This window comes from Haliaeetus albicilla, chromosome 21 (assembly GCF_947461875.1).
Source record: "Haliaeetus albicilla chromosome 21, bHalAlb1.1, whole genome shotgun sequence".
In the NCBI taxonomy this organism is placed as follows: Eukaryota; Metazoa; Chordata; class Aves; order Accipitriformes; family Accipitridae; genus Haliaeetus; species Haliaeetus albicilla.
The window spans coordinates 24,549,655-24,561,850 of record NC_091503.1 but is presented as its reverse complement, the minus strand read 5'-3'; the positions used below and the strand labels follow the sequence as shown (position 1 = coordinate 24,561,850).

At 44.8% G+C, this 12,196-nt stretch overlaps 1 protein-coding gene across 4 annotated transcripts in view; it reads right to left on the bottom strand.

Annotated features, from left to right (window-relative positions):
• The window catches only part of NFATC1 (nuclear factor of activated T cells 1), a 114,813-nt gene that overhangs the window by 29,831 nt on the left and 72,786 nt on the right, over positions 1–12,196 (bottom strand). For 2 of the 4 annotated variants that reach the window (XM_069809228.1, XM_069809229.1), the window contains exon 9: positions 2,786–3,472. In XM_069809228.1, coding sequence (XP_069665329.1) covers positions 2,786–3,472 — 687 coding nt within the window. The remainder of the gene's footprint in view (positions 1–2,785; positions 3,473–12,196) is intronic. The other 2 variants (XM_069809230.1, XM_069809231.1) reach the window with 2 other exon arrangements.

Genomic DNA, 12,196 nt, shown 5'->3' with positions numbered 1-12,196 from the left:
GACGAGTTGATTAGATAGTTGCTGGGGAGGATAAGATGACATCAGATGTGGCTTCAAGTCCCACTTACTCTGTCCTATGGGTGGGCTGCTGCCACCCAGAGCGATCCCGCTGCACTCCCTGACCCACAGCAACAGGATTCCTGCCCCTCTTGTGGGCTGGACCCGGCTACTGGACCTGGGGGATGTGGTTCTGTGAGCTGTCCCAGTGGAAAACTACGTGGGTTTTGCTATTTTTGGCAGGTTATTTTTCCATTAGCCTGCTCTGCCGCTCCATAATCAATCGATATGACTCAAAGGAAGCAGCAAGAGCATGTGGCTAAGGGCAAGACGGATCAAGGCCACCCTTTCCATGGGAGCCTGCAGTTACATCAGATTAAATGTCATGTGAAACCAGTCTCTGCACCGGTGGTGGTAAGGTTGCCTCCACGAAATGCATATAGCAGAGACCTAAAGAGGCTTCCAGCCTGACTCACAGCTTCGTGCTCCTGTGCTGTGTGTTTTGAGGCACGCCGGTTGAACGGTTTGAACAGAGGGTCTTGGCCAGCACCCGTCCCACAAGACGTGCTTTCTTGAGCCCTTCTGCTGCACACTCTCTCGACTGCCCAAATACTGAGACATATAAGAAGACAGTAGTAGTCCACTCCTGATTTCTACAGGGGCTTCATTTTGTCAGCACAGAACATAGAGTGGATGACCTTTTCTTCAGGCAGTGAGATAAGGCAGAGATAGGAAAGGGCAGCTCACGTGGGTTATGCTCCATCAGCGTGACCCCTGAGACAAACCTAAGTATCAGTGTAGACACAGAAAAGGGACTTCTTCTGGTTACCATTTCTGATTACCACCCTTAGAGGGAACTGGTGGTGGTTAATTTTTTGGAACTGCGTAAGGTAATTTTTTTACAATTATATATTGTTACCATGACTGTTACGTCTATGAATTCTTTCTTGGTCTATAGTTCTTGTGGTCAGCCACAGAAGGATTCTGATAGCCTGCTGGATGCCAAAGGGAAGTATATCTGGATCTGGCTGGCTGAAGAGATCTTCAAAGTCAACTTTAAGTATCAGTGCAGATGTACATGGTGGCTTCTACAATTACTTCTGATTATCTGTTAGAGGACTGGTGTGTGTCTGTGTCCAGAACAGGGGACGGAAGAGAGACAGGGGTAAAGACTAAACCACTAATGCTTTGTCAGGGAGAATGAGCATTGCTGAAAAAACTAAAATCTCTCTCTCAGACCACATGGTTCCTCTGTTCCTCCAGGAGAAACCTGAAGTAGATATGGCTGAGGAGCTTCACCCTTCACCCCTGAGCCACAGTCCCATCTCTCCAGCAGAGACCAGCCAAAGGCAGCTTTCAAAGTGCTGTCAGAGAAGTCGTTGCTGGATTTTGGAGAGGTAAGGCAGAAAGATTGCCCGTCTCTTATGCTTTTCTAGTAAGACAGCTATAGACTAGGTTTAGATTTTATCTGTATTCTCCTCCTTCTGTAGATAACTTCTGGCTTCTCTCAAAACCCAAATTTGGGCATGGCTTTTTGTTTTGGTTTGTGTATGCTTCTGGGTTGGTTTGTTGAAATTTTGCTCCTTACAGCATAGATATGTGGTAAAAATGCACGCTATATGAAGAAAACCTTGTCACAAAAGATGTGTTGTGCAAAACTTTAGTGAACTGAACTAATTAGGAAAAATTCCTTAGACCTGTCTATCATGTAACCAATAATAACTTCTGTTAAGAAAAATCATTTTCCTGGGGTTGAAAAGCAAAAGGCTGCTACTCAAGCTCCAAAACATTCATTTGTAATCCTAATTCAGTGAGTATCATGCTGTTTAAAATAGAATGACTAAATGTCCTTTTTTTAAAAACAGTGCAGTGAATTGTCTTTAAATTCTCCCTGAAAGACAATCACATTCAGATGTTCCTTGGCACCAATTAGTTTCAATGCAGCCATTTCAAAGGCATTTCTTCTTCAAATAGCATGGTATGTTATATAAAGTTATGTGGCTATTGGAAAGGAACTCACGTACTGCATTAAGGTGAGGGTCCAGAATACTACTGGGATACTTAGCAGCCAGTGCTAAATCACAGTTCAGTGAGGTCACATAATCAAATTCCAGATTATCCCTTTTATTACATTCAACTAATAAATCTTTGGAAACTAGAGTCTGACAAGTTCATCACAGCATTTTAACTTTTCAGTGGTGCGTGTAGAATACATATACATATAGAATCTTACAAAAGCAAAAAAAAACCCAAACCCAAACCGGCAGCAAGTCCGCAATAAGAAAGGAAGAAAAATTAGTTTTAATGTCAGATGCCACCAGACTGAAAAGTTACGCTGAAAGATGTGCCTCCATTTTTAATTCGAACCTTCTCAACTGAAGTAGAGCAGTTTATCATTTAGTTCCAGTGAAGAGATTTGCACATCAGACGCTTCACTGCATTATGGATGGGGCAATGTTAAATATGTTTTCACTGCAGTTCCACAGGTCACTGGCATGGGCATAAGCCAAGACCATACGGTTAAGATTATTGCAACATAGCTATCGGTCATGCAGCTAGCTCTACGGTAACTATCAGCATTTAACGCTTAGGTAATACGGTTTCATTATTGCAAACGAAATTAAAGAGCCCTTTCCTGTATAGAGACAATCCAAGCAACAGTCCGCACCATTCCACCAGGCTGTTAATTGAACTTCTTTCCACCAGGATTCAAAAGGAGGAGAGGGTTAAGGGAACTCACTGATATAGCAACATGGTTGAACGCAAACCTACGCTGCGGAAGACTTACCATCATCCAGGTACATCTGGTCCAATTCCTCAGGTTCTCGCTTGATCGTTACAGGAATAGGGGCCAAATTATGATTACTTTCCTCATGCAACTCTGGCAATGACAGTGGTTGGGTTGTTGGAGACTCATTTCTGTGAACCTTCGGCAGTTGCTGCTGCTGTTGACCCATTATGGATGAGTGAGTTGGACTGCAGGACTGCAAATAGGTTGGCTCTTGGGTAACAGATGGAACTGGAGAAGAGGGACTGTTGGGATAGAGTGTTTGTTGATAACCAAGGGGACAGCTACTGCTCAGATGTTGACTCACCTGCGGCTGCAGCATGATGTGAGATGATTGCTCGGGGGAGCTTGGGTGCACAACTATAGACCTTGGCACTTCTTGTATGGTGGGGACACCTCCAGCGGGCTGCTGAAGTCCGAGGTGACTGTGGCCTGGGTTGGGGATGCACTTGTAAGGAGAGGACGAAAGGTCGTGCAGCTTGGGGCTTGCGTTGGGAGAGGGTGACATCACGGCGTTTCTCTGCTGACAGGAGGCAAAGCCAGCCACGAGGCACGAACCAGGATCAGGGGGCATCATGATCTGCTGGCTGTAGTACGGTTTAGAGAGAGGGCTTAAGCCTTGGTTCATTGGTCCACAGGTTTGAGCAGGCTCATAGTCATCTGTGGGTTCTGTTTTTATAATTGGAACTGTTAAAAGAAAAAAGTTTTAAATAAACATGAATTGCGTATTGGTATGATCAAGTTGGCTTGTGGCTAGGATACCCTTTGCAAAACAAACAACGGCTTGAATAAGACTCTGTGTGTCTTTTGCCTAGTTCTCCCACCCTATAAAAAAAAAATGAATGAGTCATCAGCACAAGAAAGTCACAGCTGGTTCTAATATTGAAAAGGACTATTTTCTTTGGACTCTCCTCCAGCACTAATGTGCTATAAAAATCTATTTGCAAATAGCTGTGTTTCAGTGGAAGCTTTGGACCCAAGGGCTCCATGGATTTGTAGTAATCAAAGCAAGAATTTTAACTTGGATATACTACTGCATTTCTACGGCTACCGATGGCCCATTTGATAAATGTCTGCACATTCGGTAAACTGGAGCATAATAAGGTGGAGATGGGGCTCTCAGAGTTCAGTGAAAGTAAAATTGCAAAGATACATGACAAACTACTATGTACAAGAAGTTTTCAATTACAAGGGTATTTTTGAAAGAGTAGGATTTGATTTATTTAGTTTTTACATTATTGTGTTTAATCTTACTAATCAGCCAATGGGTGTAAAATATTCAATAAGCTGCATCCAACTCTCGGTGATTCTAAGTTGGATCCAAACTGCTAACGCCAGCTCCGAACAAATGTTAACTCAGCCTCTGGCTACCAAGAAAAACTGACTCCCATTCTAGACCTCTGCTTGCTCTACCCATTGTCCCGAAAGAAGGTCTAATTGAGCTGTCAAGCCGTGTCTCCAAATCCCACCAGCACGTGGACAGAATGACTGTCTATGAGCATCAACTCAGTCATGACAAATGTGGAGCTGCTTTCTCAAATCAGAGAAGAGATCCCTCCTCAAATCACAGTGCCTTTTTCACATCAGCTTTCCCTCTCAAATCAGAGAGAGGTGCCTTTGCTGCTTCTCCTACAACATATGCAGTGCATAGGTAAAAGACACCCACTTTCTCCTTCAGGAAAATTATAAATAATAGGGCCAAGCTAGTCTGCAGATGTATTTTTTCTAGCCAGATGCAACTCTAATGCATACAACAATTGAGTATAGATGCAGAGTGGCATTTATCTTCTTTCCCAAAAAGAAATCCACAGGAGCAGCCGTTGCTTAAAGGTGCTGTTGGAAATTTACAGTGACACCAGAGAGTATCTTTCAGAATATTAGAATAACTGACCCACTGTGGCACTAAGTTATTAATAAAACATCTTTGCACAACTCAGCTCAGAGCACATGCATGTTGTGTGAGTGTCTCTGTATTTTTATTTGCATGTGTTTTACAAACACCCTTACACATTCTCCAGTCGTTTACTATGTTCGTGTATGAGTCTTTTGAACCCCTAAAAATGCACGTGTGTGCATGTGTACATATAAAATCTCTTTTAACACTCACAAATTTCGCTGCTGGTGAATGCACTTCACTACCCTTGTTTTACAGTCCCCTAGCCTCTTGTTAACTTTGCTCCTTTTATGTTCTTTTACATATAGATGCTTGCAACACTTGTTTCAAGATTTCTAGCACCCCTAGTAAAAACATGCCTATATATGTAACAGATGCACAGGTGCTGCTCAAGACGAATGTGCTAAGGATAATGGACTGTCATTGGATTCCTCATAATCTTATTTTCACCTGCTCGTGTGCTGCACACTGGCTAGCAGGGCTACTAATGCACTTGGTTGCAGAGAAGCAGATTCCAGGTTCAGTGACAGCTTTATAAAACCAATATCACACCCTTTATGAAAATGCAAGACCAAAGAAACGCACCTAGATAAACATAGCAGCTCAGATATTGTAAGAAAATACCTTTAACAAGTTCCTGAGCTAGCAAATATTCTCACATGTTTTATATTAGGTTCACTGTACTAGCACTAACCACAGCACAGCTGGAAATATGATGGTTGTTGAACACTGAATTTTCCCAATATATCACTGTTATAGAAACACCTGTGCTAAATAATTCCAACCTCAACCACTTGCAATTCAACTCCAATAAACCTTGGAGTTGTCTGACTTGTTACAACCTAGGGAAAGGTTATAGCCCTGGTGGCAGGCAGGCTGGAGACTTTAAAGGCGGCAGGTTCCTGCACTCAGGCTGGTTTTTCATTGTAGCTCTTCTATGGCACATCTTTGCTACTTGGTTTACCAGGCACTTTTTTGTCACTTCACTTTGAATTTTTTCTTTATAAAAGCAATGCCAGGGGGGTCTATTTGCAGGTCTGATTAGGAGCCATGAACATTGGGAATCTGGTTTCTCACATGTTGCTACACTGAGATACACCTGCCACAACCAACAGAGGATAACCAGTAAGTCCTACTCTGCACTGGGCGAAGGACTGATGGGTGGAAGGGACTCTATTCCAGACCTGTTAGTCCAAAAACTCTCTTGGAGATGGTGACAGCCACCAAGGACGCTCCTGGCTGCCCAGAAATTCAGAGTTCAGAGGGAAAATAGAGACTGGTGTTAATTACAGGACCAGTCAGGGTACGTCACGGTAGCTTGTTTGCTGATGGCAGGTTGGTAGCCAGACAGGGAAACAAGAAGGATGGATATGAAGTTAAGTGGGACCTCCATTTTATTTGACATCTGTTTACATTGTCCCCTTGTGCTGATTTGAACCGATACTCCTGAGCATCTGTTATTTCATGTAATGGGAAACAAATTGTCTTTAAATGCACAGATACTACCTGCACCTAGGCTTAGGGGTGTCAGAACTTGTTCAAGTGAATTGTCTCCATGACCTTTTTTAATGTGTTCTTTCAACACAGTAAAAAAGTCTCCCCTTGCTAAGTATCATATATTTTGTTTGTATGCTAATCTCATCACTAGAATAGGTATCACACTGAAAGACAGAAAAAGTACTAATGCTGAAATGATGAAGGGATTTGTATCTGACTTTTCAGTGCTTTGCCATTTGTATAGACATTTAACACCGTGCAGAGTGAACGTACTGATCTTACCAAGCTGGGATGGCAGCCACTCTCTCCCCTTTAAAAAAGTGTAAATGTCTTTACAGGGTACCACTTTGGACGAGGAAGCTCTGTAGGATTTTTTTTTTTTTTTTTTTTTTTTCCCCTGGAGAAACCATTACTAATGACCCAGATGATCTGGAATCAGACCTGCAAAGCTGAGCATGTCAGCAGAAACTTAAGACATTAACACTTCCCCTTCTGGCTAGACCTCAACTTTTGTATTTCGCATGAATAACAATATTACTTGACTTGTGGAGTATAGATATACCACAAATTGCTACATTACATCAGTTAACAGTTTGTTTATGACACTCTATCCTGTATCTGCTTCTCCCCAGCCTACATAACTTCACCAAATGGAGTAACATAGGCCAAAAATCTTTGCCGATGTTTGTATTTCCAAACTCAACTGAAATGAGCTATGGGTCTGACCTGATCGTTCTGAAAATACGTTGATTGTGTCAAAAGTTGGTGTAAATCCCCTTATATTCCTTTTTTAAAAGGGCAACCCTTTACTGCCACTTTGCAAAAGGCTGTGGAGGGCCCAAGGCAGGAGCTGGGGGTCTTTCAAGGCACACCTTCCAAAACCAATTACCTGTCCTCACCGGCTACCCGCTCACCATCATGGTGCCTACAGCGTTACTCAAACGAGTTAAAATACCTGCACGCAATAAGGCTACCAGTTCCTAACACATGCTTCCCACTGCCTTACTGGCTTTTGGGAAGCTGAGACCCTCAGCTGGGGCGAGCAGCTCCAGGTGACTTCTTAAGAGCAGCCGAGGACACAAACCTTCCGTGCCCACCTTCACCATCTTCTCCCAGGCAGGACCCCAGTGGGTTCTTCCAGAGCGGCCAGGGCTGATCACCAGCCAGCCAGGGACTAGCGTTACCACTTACCTAGTGACTCATGCTTGATTAACTGCAAATCTTAACAGACCCGAGCTAGAAAAAAGGGGTTTCATTCTCAAATACATCCCTGTGGAGGCACGGTAAGCTAGCTGTCATGACACATTGGCATTTCCACCATCACTCACTTGCACAAGTGACTATTTCACACAGGAAGATGAGACGTGGTACAGAGAGTACAGTTAATTTTCACAGGATTAATATTTAACAGAGAACAGTATTAGCTTGACTAACTTGTAGCTCAAATATTTCAAATCTTAAATGACTTGGTAAAAACCTGCCAGCTGAAAGAGACGCTCCTAGCCACACAGCAGTTAACTGGAAAGCCCTACAGCTGTTCAGAATTTTAGCAGAAACCGGACTATTTCTTAAATTCAGCAGAGCCATATCAAATGGCAACAAGCATTCTGTCTCAAAGCTGCTCCGTGGTGCTGAGATAACACCCAGTCTTGCAGACTCTCAGCTGGCTAGAATGAAAAATTGTGACTGAATTTGCCATACACTGAGATTTGCCAGTAATAAATTGCAGCAACGAAGCCAGAATTTGTGAAATTGTAAACAGAAAAGATGATGCAGTTTTACACGCGCTCAGACTCAAAAGTAATGCTACGTGTTTAAGAGACCCTACCCTGCTGAAGGATCAGGCCCGTGCCATAAAAAGGAAAAAATAAATGCAAGTTTAGTTCATATGGTGAATTTTTAAACGCTTGTTACTTCACAATGCATTAGGTTGGCCAACAGACAATTTTAAATAGTCCTCTATTTTTAATATTAAAATTTGACAGAGCTCACAGTTCTAAATTAGTCTGATAAGCAACTTAATCTGTGCTAATTGGTTTTCAATGGTTCGACGAGGCCTTCTTAAGACTCTGGACTCACGTCATTATGTCATCTAATTTAATACGAAGTTCTGAGAACTGTGCGTTGGCAGCAGCCCTGGCTATAAATCAAAGCTTCCTACTCAGAGAGAGCAGGGTTATGACATCATACCGAGGCACTGGGCGAAAGACAATGGTCCTTCTGTGTGGGTCTGAATCTGGGAGAAATATTTCAGCCAGTTCTGCAAGCCCACGTTTAAATGAAAGGCCTTTCTAGCAGGTAAAAAGTTAATATATCAAACCTTGAAGAAAAATAATAAATCATGCACATTCAGTAAAGGGAGTCAGAAAGTGCTTAAATATAAATTACATGTATTTTTTGACAATTCTAACAAGTCTGTTTGCTTTTACACTTTAGCAATCCAGATGGGTTTTTAAACTTTTTTTGGGGGGTGCTATTAAAATATGTGAACTGAGAAAATATAATCATATAAATTAAACAGATGTTTATCCTGATTAACATTAAACTAACAAATTCCCATTTCCACGTAGTATTATCAATGCAGACATTTATGGCACTATAATATATTTATTTTACCCTTAAGTTTGATTGAACCTATCAAACAAAATAGCCACCTTTCATGGTGCAGACTATGATGTAGTTCCCTGGCACCGGCATGCAGATTTTGGTAAGCGTATGAAAATCAAAACACTACTTTTTTTCATCATGTGCACACACACATTTCTTCAACTTCTGGACTAAACATCTCCTAATTGGTAAAGACTTCGGGATGAGACTTTCAAAGAGGGTTGAGGACTTAGGTGGCTAAATCCCCATTCCTGAGCTGAGCTCTGAAATGCTGTTTGTGCCTTCAAAATCCTCGCCTGTCAGTCAGTTTTGAGCCAGGCAGCACACCCTCCGCACCGCAAAGCAGACCTTCTTTCAGAAGACGCTGGCGCAGGTCATCCCAACTGCTGCCGCCGCTCTGCCGCTGGCTGACCGGAGACACGGTTAGGGTTGTGGACGCATCTCCACGTACAGCTTAGCCACTCTGGATTCACGCAAAGACAAAATCCTGGCCGCCGCAGCAGCATTGTCTGCATCCAGCAGGCTTGAGCGGAGCGAGGAGCTCACGGAGTCAGTCTGGTGTTGGGGAGAGGCAACGGGCTGGCTGCCCTCAGAAATTATAATACCCCTGTTTTGTAACACCAAGGCAGCAGTGGCTGTGCAAAACTTTCTGAAACATCCTGCCAACGTATCTGCAGCAGTGGCAATCTCAGTGACAAGGGACAGGCACTCAAACCCAGGGATCTTGTGAGACAGTCACGACAGGGGTCTTTGCAGATGCCGTCCGTGAACTGGGTATTCTTCCCTAGGCACCAACTCAAGCAAAACGTTTTGTAAAGGTTAAGCTACTATCAAGCCTTTGCTTTTTAGTTAATAAAACCAGAGCACGGTGACTCACGCGATCAAGAAGCTGTAGGCAGCACACGTGTGACTGCAGCTTTTATCTACGCAAGTATCTGAACTCACTCACGCACTCTTGCTAGTACACTCCTACTGGTACTGCTCATCCAAAGGGCTACCTCTAACACATGCCTGCCTGCTCTCTTTGGGTTTATGTGTATATATTTTTATGGGATCAGATGCATATGTACAGTTTTATACAAGAATAGCCACCAGGTAGATGGAAGCCTTGCGCATACACCTCAGCCTGTAATCTCGGACAGTGCCATTATCTGATTAGAAAGCGCTTTCCAGCTAACTAATTTACTAAATGCTTTTCAACAGCTGTTAAACTATTAGGTTATTCAATGCATATTTATGAGACAGAAGATCATATATGGTAGCTTGGTGCATACGCTGTTAAACCAGGTGGGGAGGAGTGCAAGGTAGGTGGAGGGCATTTGGGTTGTGTTAGTACAGAAGATAAGCATTAGCTTTCTTTCAAAAGAAAAAGGGAAGATTCTTAAAAGGCACAATTCATTTTCCATCGTAACACCTTATTAAATCCTACGAAGTTGAAAAGGACAAATCAAGACCTGTGGTATGCCCACTCGGGCTGCTCTACTGCTGCTCCCACGGCACGACACCCAGCTCCACCGCTGCCTTGAGCTGGAGGTTTAATAACTGCGCCCAACGCCCGGGCTGCACCGGCCAAGGCTTTCTACGTCATTTCTGTCAGACACGGTAAAATTCACTGGGGTGAGGGTCTTTTCTGACGATGCGGCATAACACGACACCGCCAGCACCGACCTTACTCCTGCTCTCTCGACGAGCGGAGGAGAATAGGAAAGCGGGGGCTGCGGGGAGAGGTCTTGCAAGGCAGCAGCGTGGGGCTGCCCCCCCCGCTCCTCATCCCCAGCAGTCCTGTAGGGATGGGCTGGCAGGAAGGCATCCTCACCGCCCGGATCTGCCCTCTCCAGAGAGGGCTTTGGAGCTGGCCGACCTCAGCCATCTCAGCTCTGACGTGGTTTTTGTCTTTAGAGATGAATGCCGTCCGTCCCCCAGCCAGCAAAACACATCCTCACCCGTGCGTTCCACCTCCAGCAGCCACCGCCGCATCCCCTTTAGGATCAATCACTGGGCTAGATTAATTACGGTGATCAGCCACTTGAGGAGAACAAAAATAAGCATCTCCTGTAATCCAGCCCATGTAATTCTAAACCCTGTTCTCCCTCATGCAAGTTCTACCTTTTGGCTTTTAAGCTAATTGGAAGATCCTAAAGCCCCACGCTTGCTAACATAAACATGTGAAATCACTGTTTTCACATGTAAGGAAAGGAGTCCTCAAAATGCTCATGCAGAAGGGTTCAGTGACCGAAACCACAGGCTGGGTTTTGTTGTCTGAAGGGGAATATTTGAAAAGGGAGGTATGGCCAAAAGACAACTTTACGCGCTGGAAGTTAACGATTATGGGTGATCATTGCTGCTGCGACAGAGCCTGCTGGTCAGACACAGTCAGGGGCTTCTATATAGCACTTGTCCACTCCTGCCTGTCGCAGGGACATCCCACAGGTGATGTTCCTTCTTGGCCTTTCAGATGAAGACGGAGCACCGCACAGTGAGGCAGTTTTGCCTCTAAAGATCAAGACGACTGCATCTGCAGGTCGGATGCGGCTGGCCAGGTTTCGGCCAGCAGCCAAAATGGGATGTCACCTGGACAAAGCGTGGGCAGCTCCAGTGGGGACCCAGCAACTGGGAGCAAAAGCACCCGGGGGCGTAACGCTGATGAGCGTAATGCGTGGCTCCTCCGCAGACCTCACATGGCTGCTGGAAGGGAGCGGAGGGGCTGATGCGCCCGGCGATGATGAATTTTGTGATCGTCTTAAATGGAAACAGGGCTCCGACAAAATCTCGCCTGCTTTTTGTTACTCCGTTAAATGTCAGAAGTTAACAACCAGCCACCTAGCAGCCAAAATTATATAAACTGTGACAGCGCGTAGTGTAAAAATGAGCAATCGCGATCCGTATTTTCACCTAAAATAAAAAAATATACCTTGGGGCCAACCTTCCCCCCATCCCCATCCCTCCTGTTGCCCTGCCCTGATCTGTGCAGGCTTTTTGGCAGCCCAGCTGCTCCCTGGGCTGGATGGAAACACTTCCAGCAGGTCCGAGGCTTCAGGCTTGGCTCAGCCAGGCTCGGTCCCCTCGCACACGGCCCCGGGAACGTGGCACTGACCTAAGGCTGGCCTGGGCGTTAAGGCATTCCTACTGACCTCCATGCCCCTTCCTCCGGCTCCCCAGGCCGGCCGCAAGGCTCTGCCGTGGCACTGCCGTGGTCACGTTGCACGGTTAGGATCCTTTCACAACCCAGGCACTGAATTTGGCCCCGCTTCCTCCAAGTGCCCCCAAATTACCACCGTCTTGCAGGCGTGGCTAGGCTAATAGTTTTTGCCAGCCTCGAGCGTGAAAATTCAACAAACACTCGAGAGGTGATGGGCAAAAGCCGTGCTCTGTGTCACATCGGAGCGGCAACGCTTTGCATCCTCATTTTATTG